The sequence below is a fragment of the Gossypium raimondii genome, chromosome 7, assembly GCF_025698545.1.
Source record: "Gossypium raimondii isolate GPD5lz chromosome 7, ASM2569854v1, whole genome shotgun sequence".
Lineage (NCBI taxonomy): Eukaryota > Viridiplantae > Streptophyta > Magnoliopsida > Malvales > Malvaceae > Gossypium > Gossypium raimondii.
In genome coordinates this window covers 45,305,917-45,326,914 of record NC_068571.1, presented here as the reverse complement: position 1 = coordinate 45,326,914, position 20,998 = coordinate 45,305,917, and the positions used below count along the sequence as shown (strand labels likewise).

General features: G+C 31.3%; 1 protein-coding gene across 1 annotated transcript; it reads left to right on the top strand.

Annotated features, from left to right (window-relative positions):
- The first annotated feature begins 1,628 nt into the window (after window positions 1–1,628).
- Window positions 1,629–3,507, top strand: LOC105788320 (eukaryotic translation initiation factor 5A-2). Its single transcript, XM_012615156.2, has 5 exons — window positions 1,629–1,885; window positions 2,306–2,428; window positions 2,536–2,592; window positions 2,676–2,750; window positions 3,224–3,507. Exons 1-5 carry the CDS (start codon window positions 1,763–1,765, stop codon window positions 3,323–3,325), a joined length of 480 nt encoding a protein of 159 aa, XP_012470610.1. The 5' UTR covers window positions 1,629–1,762; the 3' UTR covers window positions 3,326–3,507.
- Window positions 3,508–20,998: the final 17,491 nt, after the last annotated feature.

The window sequence follows — 20,998 nt, the reverse complement described above, 5'->3', positions numbered from 1 at the left end:
CGAAATTGGTAATACTCTTCATGTACTTCGAGATTGCTCGACAGCGAAGAAAGTTTGGTTGCATGTCATTCCTATTATAGACAACGTCATTTCTTCTCCGGATCCATACAATATTGGTTGACTTCTAATATTGGCTATCATGTGCAACTGCTTGGACGAGGGGTAAGTTGGTCTTGTCTTTTTGGCCTAATTGCATGACGTATTTGGAAAAACAGTAATTTGTTCATCTTTCAAGATATCACTTGGACGGCTCTTGAGATTGTTGAGGCTGCCTTTAACTGGGCGGAACAATTTGATTTCAGTCACAAAGACATCTAGCACTCCCCTCAAATAATTTGTTTCCCGGGCACACATGGGTAATACATGGGTTAATTTGTTCACTAATGGTGCAGTTGCTAGTGGTGATGGAAGTGTTTTTGCTAGGGTGTTCTACGTGACTAGCACGGGAATTGGATCTTAGGGTTTTGTCATTTCTTGGGACGATGTTCAGTTTTTGAAGATGAACTATGGGGAATCTTGGATGGTTTACTCGTGATACTCAGTAAATGATTTAAAAGGGCTACGATTCAGACGAATAATCTAGAGGTTGCCAAGGCTCTACAAGAAAATTTGATGACAAACTCTGGTATTACTGTGCTCAAGAGGGTTCGAAGAATTATGAGAACTAAAGGGCAGTGGTACATCAGTTATGTCCCTAGAGATTTAAACCAAGTTTCTGATTGTTTAGCTAAGCTGAGTTTAGCAGGAAAATCAAGTCTTCAGGTTTTTTATAACGCCTCAATTGAAGTTTTAGAGCTCATTCAACAAGATATGGCTAATGATGCTTTTGTTCAAATTATTTGATGTAATTCTATTTTTGTGTTTTTCATAAAAAAAGAACTTTTAAATTGAATTTGCATAATCTTGTTTTAGTTATTGCTGTAGCATCTCGTAACCCTAATCTAGTGTCGGAGACGAGTGAAGGGTGTTACATTATTATATTTTTTTATTTGGTGGATATTGTTATTAGTTAATTATTGATGAAATTTCAAACTTGGCATTAATGGTTGATGTACTTAATTATTGTCTAAGTTAAGTTTTTAGAAGTTAGGGGGAATATGACATGGGGGAGCTAAGGTTTATTTGATGATATAGATTCCTATGTTGTATGAGTTTTGTTCAATAAATTGTCAAATGAAGAGATTGTTGAAAAATATGGAATAGATGAGATGTGCTTAAGGAAGTGCCCATTTCCTTACCAATTGCGACTGATTTGTCTGTTTCCATATTTAGTTATTTATATTTTTTGAAAAACTCAATTTAAAATTTTAATTTATGAGTTATATTACAAATTTTGAATTATAAATATGATATTAGAGTTTTACTTTACAACTTTTTTAATAATAATTATTTTTATAAAAGATTTAATGATATGTGATTTGAATATTTTAAATATAATTTAGACATTCACTTGGGGTTATGCATTGACTTTCAAGTGGAATTGTATAAAGAAGATGAATCTGAGCTCACTTCAAATACAATTTAAAATGGTAGCGTTTAGAAAACGCAGCATATTTTTCTAATCACCTTCCTTCAAATCAATCATTATTGGAAATCAACGGCTACCCTTCACTCACCGGACTCACTGGATAACAACGAATAAAAATTGAAAACCCTAAGATTTCTTAAAGATTACCCCAATTTCTATAAATATAATACGCCCACGCCTTCCTCATCTGCGCCGCCCCCAATTTTCTCCCTTACTAACAACAAAAACCCTGAAATGTCGGACGACGATCATCATTTCGAATCCAAGGCTGATGCCGGCGCCTCCAAAACCTATCCTCAGCAAGCCGGTACTATCCGTAAGAACGGCTATATCGTCATTAAAGGCCGTCCCTGCAAGGTTGCCGTTGGAATTTGTTCCGTTATTTTTCTCAAAATTTTGTTTATTTTATTGATGGAGGAAGCTCCATAATTTGAATTTGATGGTTCAGGTTATTTATGTTAATAATGACGTTAAGTTTTTGTAAATTTTAGATCTAAATATTTCGTGTGGTATCGACTTTTGATGCTCGATTTATTTATTTACACACTTGGTTGTTTCCGTTAGTAGCTCTAACTACTTGTTGAAAAATTAGGAATCGGATATGATTCTTTACAAAAAAAAAAAAAAAAACCAATCAGAGAAATTAAAAGTTAGAGCAAGCTGATAATAGTTTTTGGCATGTGATCAATTAGTGCTTGATGGGTTGACTGTTGATTTGCACTCTATGATTTGCAATTTTAGCTAACTTGATCGTTCTTTTGCGGCTGCTTGCGTCAGGTTGTGGAAGTTTCCACCTCCAAGACGGGGAAGCACGGTCATGCTAAGTGTCACTTCGTTGGGATCGATATCTTCACTGGCAAGAAGTTGGAAGATATTGTTCCCTCCTCCCATAACTGTGATGTATGATATATGAACAAACCTATCGTTAATGTTCATTCTCGGTTTTAATGTTTAATCTGTCAATGTAATTGTTCGGCATTACTAAATGATGCTTTCTGTTTTAACAGGTTCCGCATGTCAATCGTACTGACTACCAATTGATTGACATTTCTGAGGATGGATTTGTAAGTTCTTTTGCTTCACTTTTGCTTAATGTGTGTGTGTGCTTATGTGTGTTTCTTCTGATTAGCTAAATTAAATATTTCAGGTGAGCTTGCTGACTGATAGTGGTGATACTAAGGACGATCTGAGGCTCCCAACTGATGAGAACTTGTTGAAACAGGTCAATTAACTGTCTATTTTTCATCATCTTATGTTTTGACTAATTACTCTTTAGCCAGTGAGAAGTCCTTTATGTTATTTAATTTAATGATATTTGAGTTGCAATGCTGGATGCTTGTAATCATATTGTGCTTGTGTGGAGCAATTTGGCCCCTTCGGCCAAACTACCCTTGCGCACATTGCAGCCTCTTCTTTAAAGAAGAAAACAAGTGAAACTTGTGCACAAGGGGGGTTTATGTTTTGTTTTCTATTTTGATCCTGTCCTCTTGGCTTGAGAATCCTAATTGTATGGGGGAATATGGTTGTTTTCACATGTTTAAAGCAGTTACATTCGATGCTACACAGCACTGCATTGCTCATTTTTGATATGCTAAAACCAAGACCATTTCCATATCATCATGATGAATTGATGATTGTTATAATTTGCTTTCATGAGGAGTTGCTGACAATAATGGTATCATTTCTTGATTGCAGATCAAGGATGGGTTTGGTGAGGGAAAAGACCTGGTGGTGTCTGTTATGTCGGCCATGGGGGAGGAGCAGATCTGTGCTCTCAAGGACATTGGTCCGAAATAGTTTGAGGTTTGGTGATTCTAAGTATGTTATTACAAATCTTAAATGGAATTATTTTTATAAGTGGCTTTTAATATCTTGCCTTTCCAAGACTTGGGGTAGGGTATAAATGTTGTTTGAATGGGTTTGTTTTGTTTGGTTTGGATGCTAGAGATAAAAAGGAAAAAAAAACACCTTTACTAGTTTCTTGTTGTGCCATGGTTAACTGATTTTATCTTTTCAAGGCCTTTCTTCTTCTTTGTTGATATTTTTGAATGGCTGAGTCACAGATCTCTCTGCCAATATGGTTGTCAATTTAAATTTAAATATATTTAAATTATATAGCTTTTCTGTATATAAGTATAATATCACAAGTTTTTTTTTGATAAAAGTACAATTTATAGTTAGCACGTAATAGAAAATACAATGAATTAAAAATAGTTGAATCTAATTTGTCTAATAGATTAGAAGTTGAAATATAATCCAAAGTAAACCTAGAAATATGATTCAAGGTTTTTGAGATTCGAGTTCAAAATACAGAGTTTTGGGTTAAGGTTCATGTTAATGAAATGGAAAAATATGTTGAAATGTTATCTAAATAATTGAAAAGAGATTATGGATAATGTGATGAGAAGTTTATAAAATAATTTTGTGTGAACTGAGGAAATAACTAATAGTAAATAGGTCGTTTTGATCTCCTCTTTAATTTTTGCAAGATTTATTATTGTGAACATGTTTGCACACTTAGTTTGACATCCATTGATTTTATTTCACAATAATAAAATTTGTTAAGTACATGACGTGTTTAAAGTTAATAAATGTAAAAATCTATTAACATGTCTTTTAAAATCAATAAAACAGTGTATAAAATTTAATAACATTATTAAAAGTATTTAAATTAAGTATAATATTCTTGTCTTGATGGTTAAAACTCTTGTTAAACATTGATTGGCACAAGTTTAAATTGTGTTACCTAAGGTAGTCAATATTGTGTTTGTGTGCACACTATTTTTTATTGGAATTGGTACATATTGATCTGTTTCATTAAGCTATTTCAGATTTACCAATGTTTTTAAAAACATTTAAATATATTAAATATATTAAATAATTTTAAATATAAAATATTAATTGATTATATAAAATACTCATAAATAAAGTTCACAAATAAAATTTCATCATTTAACAAAATTTAAAATAAATAAGAAAAAAATCCCACACATTAAACAATAAAATTATACATGACATTATTTAAAAATCTATATAAATCATCTCATACTTAAGCTTTTAGAATTTTTTAGCTTGTTTGTTATATAAATTATTTTTTATTATTTATTAATTTTTACTTTAAAATATAAAGTTACTATTTACCTTAGTTAAAGTTTAAATTTGATTAATAAAATTTTTTGAAGTTGGTAAAATAATAATAAGTTTATCTATTTTTAACATTATTCATACCCGTTCCAACCGGTGCAACCGAAATTGACCGGAATGAGCCGGTATAACCGGTACAAACTAGAATCTACACCTGTATGAAAAAGAGAAGTGATTGTTCCGATTTATTACTAGAACATTGCATATTGACCAGTGCAACCAAGATGAATGCAAAACCAACTACAAAATTAATATTTTTAAGATAACCTCGGAACAATTTAAATATTTTAAAGCTAATTTATTAAGCAAAATTATTTTAATAAATTTCTATATTTAAATTTTATAACACTTTTAAAACATTATTTGAAATAATATTAAAAAGAAAATTTTAAAAATATATTTAAAACTCTAATTTAAACTACCATTAAGAAAGGAAAAAGAATTTAAGGAAAAAAAACAAGTTTCAGAAATAAAATTTTCATATATTACAAAACATATTTTAAATACGTCATTAAAATGCTCATTTTTCTTGAATAATGGCATATTTGATCCTTATATTTTATCAGAATTTTCTGGGACAATGTCATTAAAATGTTTATTGCATAGTGGTGATGATCATTCTCCCATCTCAATCGTAGTTAAAATTTTTTTTATTGGGTCTCTTTTTCACCAAAATATATGATACATTCAAGTAGAGAAAAGATGTTTTTGCTTCCATACTTGTATAATTTGCATCATGGAAGTGAAGAGGAGGTTGAACACACTAGCTTAAGTATTAATTTAGTGTTGTCAAACTATTACAACTTTAACAATCAAAATAGAGTGATAGAAATTGAGACACGGTTTGTGGAGATAATAATTGTTGCAAATATCCTTCCTTAACCCACATTAAACCTAATCATCTACTTGCACAAATTAAAAAGCAGAAACTCGATTCAAGTGAATTGGTGTCACGATTAGTTGGGCATTAATTTAGTTTGAGAAATTACATTTTTTTTGTATCTAAAATAAGTTATATTATTTAAGAGTATTTTAGTTTTTTTATTAAAAGAATATTTATGGTGGAATCCGAATGCACGCCAATCATATTTAATAAAACCTTAAATTTACCACTCAACCAAAGTTTTATTTCAATTTTTATACATTTTAATTTTATTACCTCTATCAATTGTATCATGTTGTTGATTGAGATGGTGCCACAAATTAACTTGACACCAACTTAGGATTGATGGCAACACCATGATAAATAATTGTATTCATTTAGCCTAATGTATTCATATGTTTACTTATAATTTAATCTTTTTATTATTATTTTAGTATCGTACATATTTAATGTGTTTTAACTTTAAACCATACATTTCATTATATGTTTTTGAAACACAAATTTATATTCTAAATACGTGTGGAAACGTGTCATAGAGTTTTTAATATTTGTAATAAGCATTTTATTTGTTAAATATTTTAAAAATAGTTTAAAATTATAATTATATACCAACAAGTGGCACATTACACTCCTAAAGGGAAGATCCAAGTTCGAACCTTAAAGATAACATTGTTGGAAGAGATAACCTTAAATCACGAACATGAACTGTGAAACTGAAATGAAGTATGTAAATTTATAATTAAGTTTGGTACCATTAAAAGCTTCAAGACCATTTATGATTGCAAACAAAAGACTCTTCACAGACAGAGTTGATTTAAAACTTGTATCATTATTTAAAAATTATTTTACACTAATATTTCATATACTTTATAATTAAGTTCAATTAAAATAATTTTGATATTATAAAATATTTGAACTCAATTAAAAAAATACTTGCTCAAATATGATTTAATATGAATTGAGTGAATAGCTCAGACTTGGGAGAGCGAGTTTACTTTGCACAAATGGATCATTTCTTTGTTTAAAAGTAATAACAAATTATTTTATATTTGAATTTAATTATAAAATTAATATTAATATAATTTTATTATTATTATCTTATAATTTTAAATAATGTTAAAAATATAAGTTCAAGCCTGTTTTAAAACAAGTTAGACTGATCGAGCTGGTTAAGTTACACAACCCGTGAAGATCTGTTATTACCATTCAATGAGTAAATAACATATATTTCATTTGAAATTTTAGAATTATTTTATATTTGTAAAAAAAAATGTAAAAATTATTTCTTTTTTTTTTTTTTTTAGTTTTAAAGAGTTTTTAAAATTTAAAAAAATCATTTTAAAGAATAAAGATCGATTTTAAAAAATGTAAATGTTGAGAGTTAAAAAAATTATTTTACTTTTTTTTATGATATCAATTATTCTAACAACAAAACGGATTAAAATTTTTAAATAAAAAAATAAAAACTCAATATTTCAAAATTTTAAAATTTAAACCTGAAAAAGAAATAAGGAAGTGGGAATTGACAGGATTGAAAGTGGCGTTCAAGCTCTAGCTTGAATCCATTGATTGCATCGTGGAAGCCTCTAAAATGTAAACCATAAACACAATATTTCAATAAAACTACAAAACAAGAAATTTTCTAAAACGCTATAGTAAACAGTTACTGTACAATCACATGCAATTTATAATTCGGAAGTGAAATTAATAGAATTTATAAATATATAGAGTCAGTCAAATTTGATTAATTATTTAGTGTTATAATCAAATTGATAGAACATATAAATATATTACTATACAAATTAAAAAAAGGTTACATCATCATTTCCGTTAATAATTTAATTGTGAGTGACCAAAATCGAAAATATTTGTGATGAAATAGAAATTCTTTTAATTGAGTCACATTTAGAGCTGCTCATGGGCCGGGTGGCCCAGCCTGGCCCGACGGCCCGTTCAAAATATGGGAGGGTTCGGATAAAAATATAGGCCCGAAATATGGGTTTGGGCAAAAAATGAGGCCCATTTAGAAAACGGGCCGGGCCTTGGGCAACACTTTTTTGGCCCGGGCACGGCCCGGCCGGCACGAATATAATAAATTTTTTTATTTTAAAATTTTTTTGATGTTTATTTTTAAAATGGGTCCGGACGGGCCGGGCTCGGGCTTATGATTTTTTCTCGGGCCAGGTATTTTTCCGGGCCCGACCCGGCTCGGCCCAGCCCATGAGCACCTCTAGTCACATTAATAATTAAGTGAATAATGATACAATTTACTTGAAATATCTTATTATCTACATAAAAGTTCATGTAAACATAAATGTTGATTTTGGGGGTAACACTCAAGCTTTTGTAGTGATACATAAAAATTCCTCATAATTGTATCCATCTTCCTTTTAATAAAAAAGAGAGAGAATGCCATCCGTTATCCTCATCAGGATAAACTAATGATTATTTCACCAATTTAATCTGATTTTGTATTTAGAATTTCTTTCATTTCTCTTTTTAGAAAAAAAAAATAGTAGAAAGCCACTAACACATCATTGTTTTGACTAGACTTGCCCAAGGTAGCTCATTCCATCCAATAGGCTAGCCACGATTTAGGTTGAATTTAAATTTAAAAATAATAAAGATATTTTTTTAAATTTAAATTTAATTATGAAAATAAATAAAATATCAATTAAAAATATCTTTTAATATTTTTTAATTTTTTGAACTATGAAATAAGTTTTTTAGGCGAGCCAAGTAGGTTTTGTCTTGAAATTCTTTTAGAATCGGTCCTCACCCCAACCTATAGATAGCTCTAGTCTCGACACATTTTAAGTGTTTTTTTTTTGTAAAAAATTATAATATAATTTTAAAAATAAAATTGAGCGACTATTTTTTATAATTTACTTAAGAATAAAATAGTATTTTAAAAAATGAAGAGGCGAGGGGATAGAAAAATAATAGAGCTACTCTGTACATATTTTTGGAAAATTTGAAATAAATGAAATCAAAATTGTAGTGTGCATGTTTCACCGTCCCTTAGCTGGGAAGTCACATCCCACCCCAAGCTTTGTCCCCTCCTCTTTAGATTCTACAATAAATTTGGTTGATTCAAAAATCGCATACATGCAATCAAAGTGTAAGAAGAAGTAAATGTTATCTTGAAATTTAAAAAAGGTTAAGTAGGCACCAAACAGAATGCGATGACACAAATATCACATTCAATCGATATCCAATATAAAAAGAAAAAAAGCAAAGGCATGAGATAATTTGAATTGAGGGAATGGCGTGTTTTTGGTATTTGAATGGTATGGGGAGGGAAAGCCCCCTTTATCAGTGCAGTGACGAAAGTGACTAATGGGCCATTGTGTTTCCGTTAAAAGGCGGCAAATGGATGTGTCTTGCTTCTTTCTTATTATTAGGTATATAATCCCCATGCGGTCTTAAATTTTAATTTTTTTTCAATTTAAAATTCTAATTTTTGTTTTTAAATTTATTATCAATTTAAAATCAAAAAATAAAATATGAAATCTAACTCTATCTTCACATCCAATACAATCTGTCTAACATTGATTTCGTGTTGAATATTGTTGAATCTATGATCATACAGAATGGAGATTACGGTGGTTATCGGCAGTTCACTTGGTTTAAGGCGAGGTAGAGAGCTGCTCGAGATGGTGGGTTGTGGAGGTCAGAGAGAGAGAGAGAGAGAGAGAAGATCCTTTTTCCAAGTGAAAGTCTTGGTTTATATCCTCTAGGTTAAAATCTCAAGGTGTCACATGTAATCATACCATACGTGACTAAGAGTAGACAGGTCAATCAGTCTGTTGGGGCAAACCTAGGTTATGCATTTAGGGTGGCTATTGGACAAATTGTCAATCATTTCAAATGGGATGTGATAGTTGGTGTCATAATTAGCTATCAGATGAGACCCTTATGCAATTTGGGACCTAAAAAGGTTATTCTAATAGGAGTTTCCTCGAGGAGTTAAAATGAAAGGTTGACCACGAGGACTAGTTCTTGGGATTGGTCACGAGCATTGGAGGTTTGATGAGTCTTCTCAAGGTGTAGGGTTGTAACAATTGCCCCTCAATTGAGAGGGAGGTTATAAAGTGACCTTCCTTGAGGCTTTGCCACATGTCTTACTGAACGAAAGATTGTTATTTCTTCTAAAGTTGAATTGTTGGGTGTTATGCACATGAGAAGCACGTGTGGACCAAGTTTTTTTCTTTTTGTGCGTGTATGTACCTGCATTTACGGTTGTGGTTTATAGCTCATCCTAGGGGAGTGTTCCTAGCTTTTTGTAGTGTTGTGTCATTTGGCGTATGTTAGATATTTGTTTTGTATTGGCCGTGGTTAAGCTTGTTCTAGAAGTTTCCTAAGGTTTGTAATGCCTATAAATTTTTTGAATTTTCACTATTTTAGATATTTTAATCGAAGTAAAAGATTTATCAGTTAGAGGATTTTTATCTTGTGAGACTTTGGCAAATTTTCTCTTCTTCTTTCTTTCTTTCTTTCAATGTGAGAGCTCGGTTTTACTCACATTCAGTCTACTGCTTTTGTTTCTTTGGTTAGTTTCCATGCTTTGATAATTTTTTTACTTCTATTTTATGGTAGGAAAATGGTGGGGGTAGTAATGGTTTGAATGTTGGTGATAATGGTGATCATCAGGGTAAGAAAAAGGGGATAATAGCAGGTCAGTGAGGATTCCTTGTGTTGGGGGTACGACCTAAAGCACTACCGGGATCAATAAGTTAACAAGGTTGTTAATGTGTAGAGGAATTTAAATAAATAAATTTGAATTCTAATTTAGCATTCTTGGTGGCTCGAATGAATTGAGTAATATTAGTGGTTCAGAGCTTGTGGTAGGAGACTAAGGTTTTATCTTCCGTTGTATACTTTGGAGGCAACGTTTCACTTGTTAGCTCATGACTTTATATACAAGGTGTTGAATTTTTACGGGGTGGCTCTTGGGCTGCTTTTGGGAGCTTCATGGTGCATTCCTATTGAATTTTTTATTTTGTGTTGCTAAAGGGATGAGATTTCTTTTATCGAGGTGTTTCAAAATTTGTTTTACTTATCCATTTTGAACCAAACTCAATTGCCTAGGATGCTTAGCTTTTGTAAGAGGCAAGGTCAGGATGTTGAGCGTTTACTACTCGGGAAGGCGAGCAACCTTGGTTTGGATCAAGTGAAATACATTTTTGTGGAATACAAAATTACTTTAGAGTTTCCCTTCCCAATCACTTAGTCTCTACCTCCCTTCGAGGTGTGTATGGCTAAACCAAAACTGGTTGATCGGTTCAGGAAGGACCAGTTTGAAGCTCTTTAGAAGGATGAGCCCTTAGATGTTCCAAATATTATAAGTATAATAAACGTTTACCAATATTTTTTGATGGGTTTGAGTCCTAATGGGTACAAGCTTGTGGATATTTAAAGGGTTTTTAGAATAATGGGGAATTGCCCCGCTATTTAGAGGTGTGGCCCATGGGTGGCAATGAAAGTATTGTTCAGATACTTTTAGGATTGGAGCTTGAGTCGAAGAAATTTCTTAAAGAGTTTGGGTTATGCCCTCATCATGGTAGAGCACAAAGAAGCAAGGTGAGTGAGAGTAGTGAATGTCTTCAGCAACACTTTAAACCACTAAAGGTGTTGGTACCTTCTCAATGGCTGTGCCCGACGTACGTACACCGAGCAGAGAAAATTGCAAATAAAAATAAAACATACGGTGTTCTACAAGTGTCACAAGTCTAGTTGTAATATTTTTAAGTATACAATGAAACACTCTTGGAGTATTCCAAGGATCGAATCCACAAGAGATTGGTCGATAAAGACGAATTAATCGTGATAAGCATGAAAACTAGAAAGTTTAATTAGCTAATATCTAACACAATATAGTACATCAAATCATAAATTGGAAGGACTGAATTACAATAATAGTTAAAGGACTGAATTGTAAAAAAATTAAAATTACAATAAAGATAATCAAAGACAAAAATAGTAGTTGATTAATATCCATGTTAATAATTAATTCTCGAATTAATTGATTGGATTGAATAATTTTCTAATTGGATTAATTTTCACGTCTGGGTCTATAAAGTACCAAATTACGATTTATTCCAATTAATCTCTCAATCTCACTTAGACTTAATGAGGACAATAAAATTTATATGCGATAAGGCATCCTTTCGGTTTCACTTATCTATGTGTTCACCTAGAGTTGTCAATTCTAAGTTTCTATGTTATTTCAATTTAGTCAAAATTATTTCAAATTTAGTCCCTAATCTTTAAATTAATTATTTAACAGTTTACTTAACTAACTACTTAAAGGATTTGGTTCATGCCCATGTTTAACAAACAACAACTAATAATTTTATATTCATTTAAACAATCAAATAATACAAAAATTGAAAGAGTTTAGAATTACTCAAAATTTTACTGCTGTAGTCCTTGAGTTGTTTGTTGAAAAGATGTAAAAACAAGAATTCACAACTCCAATTACTTAATGGCAAGATTGAATTAATAAACTAATTAAAAATCTATTGAAATTGAAGGTAAAAACTCAAAGCTACAAAAAGTCTTTGTACCTCTGAGTTGAGAAAGACAAAAGTTACAGAAAATAATCTAAAACACAACACACACTTGATCTAAAACTATCTTAAAATCTCTTTCGAAGAGTTTTATATAGTTACTTATATACTACTGACAAGTTTAACCTAAGATGGACAAAATTGCCCCTAATTTAACAATTAATCTAGCCTATTTTGACTGAGGAATATCCTTGTAGATTTTAGCCCGTCGAACTTCGATGTCGCGACACCCAAACATTGGTGTCATGACCTTGCCAACAGATTACTCCCATGTGCGTTTGACAGCACCGGTGTTACGACTCTGGCCCCTTTAATAGCTCATATTCCTCAACCGTGGTGATTACCCTTAATGTCACGATTTTAAGATTTTAATGTCATGACCGTAAAGCTCGATGTTGCGACTTGCACCATTCAATGTCGCGACTTCATCACCAATTTACCTACAGTGTGATAATTGTTGAAATTCAAGCCCCCAAAGTGATTGAATTCTTAAATTTCGCGACATCAATGATCTGATGTTGCAGCCTAGAGGACAATATCAAGATCTCTTCATGATTTTGCCTTACTCACTTCCTAAACAAGCTCAATTTAGTTGTTAAACTCCCAAAGGTATGATTTTGCCATTTAGGTAAAAACATACACTAAAAATGCATAAAGTTGAATTTTAAAGTAAAAGTCTAATAGATATTAAAAAGTATAACATAAAGCCATAAAATACTTAAATACAAGCTTATGAAGTGTAAAAAATGACTTAATTTACCATATCAATTTATGGAAAATCAATAAACACCTTGGATTACTAAGGCCACAAGCACTTCAGTAGCACCCTTGACCACTAACACTATTGGCGTTTTGGTACCTACTTGTAGGGAGCCCTTGTAGGAGCCTTAAGAATATGTGGAGCCCTCAATGAAGTGTAGAGGTAGAGTTGGTTCTAATAGGGTAGAGGCCAAAAGGAATAAGGGGATTCTTGAAACTGAGGAGATAAAATTTCCTAATAGCAAAGAGTTTATCAATAACGAGGATAATTCTGAGCCTATCTTTGTTTGTGCTTATATGTGTACTAATGATGATTTTCCATGTGATGTAAGAGGTGTTGGAGTGATTTCACGAGCAGAGGACATAACCGTTACAAGTGAGGGGGTGACTACTGAAGAGGATTTCCTTATTGTGTTGTCTTCAGACGAAGAGGAACTCCTTCCTCTGAGTATTGGTATTGATATCTTTGAGTTAAGGGGTGTGCCTAAGGGAGGCAGGAGTGGTTTAATAAGTATGTGAAGGACCATCTTGTAGGCACTCTAACTCATAGTACGTTTTGTGTTTTAGCTTTTTTTTTCATTACTATTTCTTGACTATTAACTTGTTTTTACTGATTTCTTGTAAGTGAGATAGCTGCTCGTTCAAGTGGTGTTGGAACTACTACTTTTGCCAGTTTTAGTAGTTTCATAGTGGTTCCTACTATTGTTTCTCAAACATTAGTAACACTACTACTATTTCTGGTTTGAGCACTGTTATAACTACCTCCACTATTAACATCAACGTTGCTTGTTGGTTGGGGGACTTAGATGTGGAGCGAGCAGTGCTGAGTAGTTTGCGTCCTCCTATTCACTAGAAAAGGTCTCAAGCTGGGTTAGATGGTGATTCCTAATCAAAGAGGGACAGATTAAAAGTGGCAGTTCCTCGTGGTTCGAATCCTGCTTCATCTCAGAACTTGCCTTATACTTAAGTCTTTACAGTCATCTCCTCTAGTGCTGGTTCTATTGCTCCTACCTCAGAGAGCTTTCATGTTTCTACAGGTATTGGGACAAGTATGTCTTTTGGTACAGTTATAGGGGTTCTCAGAAGCAGCCCATTTCCTCCAGTTTTGTGCCTTTTACCTATAAGCAATTTGGGTGAGATTTCAGTTTTTGGTACTTGTAAGATTATTTTGTGTTTTAGTACATTATTTTGGCATGCTAACTTTCTTTTTTTTCACTTTGCTTAAGTATGCCCACTCTTTCCATTACTAGTGTTACCAGTCATATTGTTTATGGGGTGCACAATCCCAAATTTATGGAGTTGGGCTCATCCCTCAATTAGACACAAGAGGTTTGTGTTGGAAAAAATCTGGTTCAAAAATGGTTTTCTTGCATAGTGGAAAAATAAAATTTTGAAAACCGATCTAGTTTATGATATTTATAGTAATAAACCTTTTCCCGAAATCGTACCTGCGTTTTGAGCTAGACGAACCCTTATCGTTCCCAACTTTCAATTGAACGACCTTCTCTGCCTATTAATTATAAACTCATTTAGTCACGAAGTCATTTTACTATAGTATTGTGACTAAGTTCTCTTCAACGACATACCATTACAAAAGCAACTACTCAGTTTTCGTCCAATGACCTTGTAATAAGTGTGTTACCCTTATATGATAGCCTTGACCTCTTTGGGATAATATTCGTTCTCTTAATATGATCCTACTTTATCTCATGATAACCACTGCATCCCCCTTCATAAAAAGTCAGTCACTACGAAATAGTGATCAAGTCATTCATCACAAAGACGGACGACTTGTGGTCATATTTAGTTTTCATCAACCATGTAACGTCAATGAGAGGATATCATTTACTCATGTTTTGGGTTATGAATTCTATTGTTGTGAATGACATTACATACTACAGAAGTCGTACATCCAACACACCAGCTTTCGGTTCCTTATCTTTTTGAACTTAGGCTTTTACTTACATCAAAGTGTATGAGTCACGCATACATAGTTCGCCATCCACTCAGGATTTAGGTATGCTACATTATGAATGTCACAAGTGAATAAATCTATAAATGGTTTTATGATCTATTTTGCTTGGGTCATGTCTGATGTACTGTCAGTCCAATCAGCCACATCTATGTCTCTATATTTGGGAGTCATCTGCTTCGATGCCTAAGACAAGACATCTCCTCAATTGAACTTGATAGATGACATATTAGTCTTTCAACTGGTTTGCTCATTTCTGATTAGACTAAGTACATGTTTAGGCTCGTCTACTAATACAAGCTGTCTTTCCGTACTACGATTCAACCACATAATACCACTTATATTAGTTGAACATTAGACAAACAATGAGTAACATTTGCTTCAATTTTGCTTTGCATGCAAAAATATTTGAGGAAAATATACAAAATATTAATGTAATTCTTGAGTAATTTTATTAACCAATATATTCGAAAAAATTACAAGTGGACTTAGATAAATCTTTACAAGTGGAAAACTTTCTCTCTTATAGAAATTAGTATAATTATTATTCCCAAAAATAAAATTTATACTTAGAAATAAATTCTCAATATTTTTAAGGCGAGAATAACAATATTTCAAAGTTGTATATAACTTATTGTGTTTTTAGCCCTACCGGTGTCATCTATTTATAGAGAGTGGAAGTGAAACCCTAGTTGAATAAGTAGAATGCATTTAATGTCTATTTAATAGAAAAAATAATCCCCTAGTTGAACTAGGGGAGAGAGAGGCTAATAGGGTGTGCTTCCCCTAATATGTATTATGACGGGGATTAGGGTCTCTCTTGTATTGGGTCCAATATACATGCTTCCTGGACCTTCAACCCAACACTTTATAATTAAATCCAACTCAACACATGGTTTTCTATTTCTAAAAATACATTATTTATTAAATTAATTAAATTTCCAATTAAATAAAATTTTTAACTAATTCTAATTCCATTAAAATCATGACAATTTTACCATAAAAGAATTTATAAGAAAATATATTTAATTTCTACATTCAACGGATTTCATAATGACCAATTAATTTAATTTCATTTTCAAAATTCAATTATTTAATTAAATAATAATTCAAAAACTTAAATTAATTTTTAAGTTATTTCCATGCTAAACGAGAAACCACATTCATTTTCGAATATTTCTCTAACTTTATCATTTCTATCCATTTATATTCATTTGATTCATCATGCAATTTAATTTTGGTTTCAACGAGCTAGAGGATGGACCAATTGAACATATGTGATTAGGGCTCAAATGATTTATAATTAAGTTTTAACTTTTTGTCTATTAATTATAAGCTCATTCAATCACGAAGTCATTCCACTATAGTATCATGAATGAGTTATCCCCAATTACATAACATTAAGAAAGCTACTCGATCAGTGCTTGTCCAATGACTTTGTCATAAGTGTATTACCCTCATAGGATATCCTTAATCTATTCAGGATAAATCCATTCTCCTAATATGATTCTATTTTATCTCATGATAACCATTAGATCTTCCTTCATGAAAAGCTAATTACTATCACATAGTAATTAAGTCATTCATCACAAAGACAAACAACTCGTAGCCACTTTTACTTTTAATCTATCATGTAATGCCAATGAGAAGATATTATTTACTCATGTTGTGAGTTATGAATTCCACTATTGTGAATAATGCTACATATTGGAGAAGTCGTATACCCAATGCACTAGGTTTCGATTCCTTCTCTATTCAAACTCAGGCTTTTACTTACATCGAAGTATATAAGTCACGCATACATAGTCCATAGTATGCCATACTATGAACGTCACAAATGAATAAATCCATAAACAGATTTAGGATCTATTATACTTGGGCCCTGTATATTATACTGCCAGTTAGATCAGTTACACTTATGTCTCTATCTTCTGGGAGTTATCTGCTCTGATACCCAAGAAAAAATATCACCCCAATTAGACTTGATAGACGACATATTATTCTTTTAATCAATTTGCTCATTTTCGATTAGACTATGGACATGTTTAGGTTCATCTACTAATATAAGTTATCTTTCCGTATTACGATCCGACTACGTAATACCGCTTAGTATTAGTTAAACATTAAACAACTAGTGAGCTAATATTTGCTTCCATTTTGCTTTGCACATGAAAACCATTGAGGAAAATATACAAAAGATATTAATGTAACTCAAGAATAATTTTATTAACTAATTTTTTTTAAAAAGAACAAGTTTACAAACAAATATACTACACTTAGGGCACTAGATTCAACAATTTGATGCAGAGTTGGACAGAGGATTCACTTTGTGGAAGCTGATAAAACCCGCTTGGAGCTTGTGGCTATTTAGGCACGAGAAAAGAGCTCAAATGCTCAAAGTTAAGCTATAATTGCTTGTGAAAAAGTGGCTTATTTGATGAAGGAGAAGAAATTATGATGCGCTGAGAAGGTGGAATTAGATACTAAGAAGGATGATATAGAAAAGAAGTATCAAGAAGTTACTTTTTGAATTCGACATCTTGAAAATATGCTTAAGGAGAAAGAGGATATTGAACTTAAATTTAAAAGAATAGTTAGCCATTCAAGGTGAGGAGTGCAACTATTGGGGTGAGAAGTTGTTTGCGAAAAGTCAAAAGTTGCTCAAATGTCAAGATTCTTTGGAGAGGGCACAGAAAACTATCTCGAGCTACTCTGACTATTGAGAAACTTTTAGAGATAGCATTTTGGTCGTTGTTTAAGTGTTAAACAGGCCTTTAAACTTGGAAGGAGTGAAATTTGCTGCTTGTCGAGGGGCCTATGAAGTGCCAGTTGAGTATTAACGCTACAAACCCTTCAGAAGAGGAGTTCACCATATTTTGTGAAGCTATGCAGGACAAGCTTTATCTCGTTGCTAGCATTCTTCAAACTAAAGCATCATTCACTAAAGGAGAAGAGTTGCAGTATGAGGATAAGGTGCAGAGTGGGATTTGTGATGGGGTAGAGACTCACACTACTTGTGAAGTAAATGATCCCCCTGTTGCCATGGATGAGAGTGATACTGCTAATAAGCAATCATGATTTTTTTTGTTTTCTTTTAAACTTTTGTATGAACTATGTTATTTGCTTAAAAGTTTGTTCTAAAGGATTGTTTGTTATTTGTAATTATCTCGGTCTTTTAACCTTTATTGTGCAAAGTCATATTAATTTTGTTATCATATTTTATGTGCATTTCTCTTTTGGGGTTTCTACTTACATCACCTACTATTAAACTTAGCGAGCAGTTTACCTTTCGAGGTGTCTGTTTTATAACTTGTGAATTTTGCTAAACGCCTTAAGTGGCTAGTAGTTCATCTGCTATTAAACATAGTGAGTAGTTTATCTCTCGGAGTGTCTGCTTTATAACTTGTGAATTTTGCTAAACGTCTTAAAAGGCTAGTAGTTCATCTGCTAGCAAACTTAGTGAGTAGTTTACCTCTTGAGATGTTTGCTTTATAACTTATGAATTTTTCTAAGTGCTTTAAGAGGCTAGCAATTTATCTACTATTAAACTTAGCGACCAATTTACCTCTTGGGGTGTTTGCTTTATAACTTGTGAATTTTTCTAAATGCCTTAAAAGTTTAGCAATTCATTTGCTATTAAACTTAGTCACATGATGGTTCTCCACTTTCATTACAAAATGCAGTTTGAAATCACGCTATACATAATCATTTTGAGATGCCTAGCATTCTATATTCTTGGGACAATTTTACCTTTTGAGTATGCTAGTTTGTAAGCTTCAAATTGCAGTTTTTTAACCACTTTATACATACCCTCCCAATTGGGGGTTATTTTACCTCTTTGTGCCTAGGGGACGCTTGCTTCTGCATTTTGCATTACCAAATCTCCAACTTAGAATTGTTTGTTCCTTAGTTTCATATTATAGTAGCTTGCTACTTATCGATTCTTTGCGACTAATCTAATTTCTTCTTGTTCTCGTGTATCCTCAATGAGGTCAAGATTAGCTCGAAGTTCTTCTTCGTTGGACACTGTGCCAATGTGCGAAGTTCCAAAGTCAAAGGATTTTTATTATCAAAATTTGCCAACTTAAACATGACAAATTTTCTGAGCAGACAGTAGCATAACTAGTTAGCATGGTCCATGTACTACTCAAAAATAGTCTAAAAAAATAAAAAAAGTATATTTATATTTTAATTTTTTATATTAATCTTCTCCTTCAATATATCATTATTTTCATCATCTTCTATCTTGATCTTCTTATTTTTTCTTCAATCTATCATCCTTGTCATCATTTTCGATCAACATTGAACTTTTAATGTAATTAATTACTTTGTTGTAAATTAACTAAACAATTATAAAATTATAATAACAAATAATAATTATAGTTATAATAGTAATTAGAAAAATAACATAAAAAACTTAAAATTAATAAGAACACACAATTATAAAGTGAAAGTTTCACACCAAACAATAGAATGACACGGAAAGTAAATAAGGTTGAGTTTAAAATAAATTTAGTATAACATGTATAATAAAATAAATAAATGTCTAATGAAAATATCAAACATTTACCTCATCATCTATTAAAACAATCTTTCATCTCTCTTTGGTGATATTGTCATCTCAATATGAATTGAAATTTCCTTTTGAGAAAATCTATACTTTAATACTCATTTGAATACTTTAATACTCCATTATATTTTAGACGCTACAAATTTACCAACGGTAATAATCTCTTTTTTGTGATATTATTTAAAGGCTATTTGTTTAAAAATGCTTAAATGTTGAATGCTATTTATAATGGTAAATCTTAATTTTAATTGATTTATAATTGTAACACTAATTAAATAATAATTAATTTAAAATAATATATATTATTAATAATTAATTAGCATACTCAATTATGTTATTCAAACCAATAAAATTACCATGCAAAAAAAATATTGATATAATTTTATCTATCATTAATAATTAATTAATAATATTTATTCTTAATAGTTAAATTCGATTCAAAATTTCTATCTATATATATTATAAACATGGATATTGATATAGAAATAAGTAATTAAAAAAAATAAAGAAGGTAAAAGTACTATAGAGGCCATTGTATTAGGAGCATATTGCATTTTGCCCTTTTACCAAAAAAAAGGGCAAATTAGTCCTTATACATTAGATTAAGAGCAAACTAGTCATTTTTGTTAAAAATTTCTTCCATTTCTACTGTTAAAAATTGATGCGGTTGACGGAATAACCAAATAGTTACACGTGGTGTACCACGTATACCTCATTTTAACGTATAGGATTGATTTTTAATAGTAGAAATGGATGAAATTTTTAACAAAAAGATCCATTTATGCTTTGATCTAACGTACAAGAACTAATTTGTCCATTTTTTGAGTAAGGCGACAAAATGCAATTTGACTTCTAGTATAAGGACCTCCATAGTATTTTTATCGATAAATAAGTAACATCTACATTTTGCAAAAGTTGTGGATTTAGTCCTTATACTTAATTTGATCAATTGTAGCCCTTGGACTTTTAAAATTGGTCAATTTTAATCACTATACTTAATTTGGTCAATTTTGGCCCTTGGACTTTTAAAATTGGTCAATTTTAGTCCTTATACTTTTCAAATTTTAAAATTTTAGCCCTGATCAAAACAATTGCAGTTAAATTCGTTTGGTTAGATTCAATTACTAGTACTATTTGTATAGTTGTAGATTTTTTGTTCATATTGTGAAACTAGATCATTGTAAGTCCCTATACTTTTCAAAATTTGAAATTTCAATATTAACGAAATGATAGTTGTTAATCCATTAATTGGATATTTAGGGTAATATGTGAAAATAATAAGTTGACGTGACATTATACATATAATAATATATTTGGCGATCGATTTTGAAAATAGTATAAGTTAATAAATTTAACAATTATTGTTTGGTGATGACTGAAATTTTAAAATTTGAAAAGTAAAAGGACTAAAATGATCAAATTGAAGTAAAGGGTTTAAATTCATAACTTTTGCAAAGTAAAGGGACTAATAACAAAAAATTAACCTTTTATTTCTTAAAATAAAGAAAAAAAAACAAATATTTGACTTTTTTTTTTCAAAACATTACTAGTTTCCGTTACAGCGTAATCT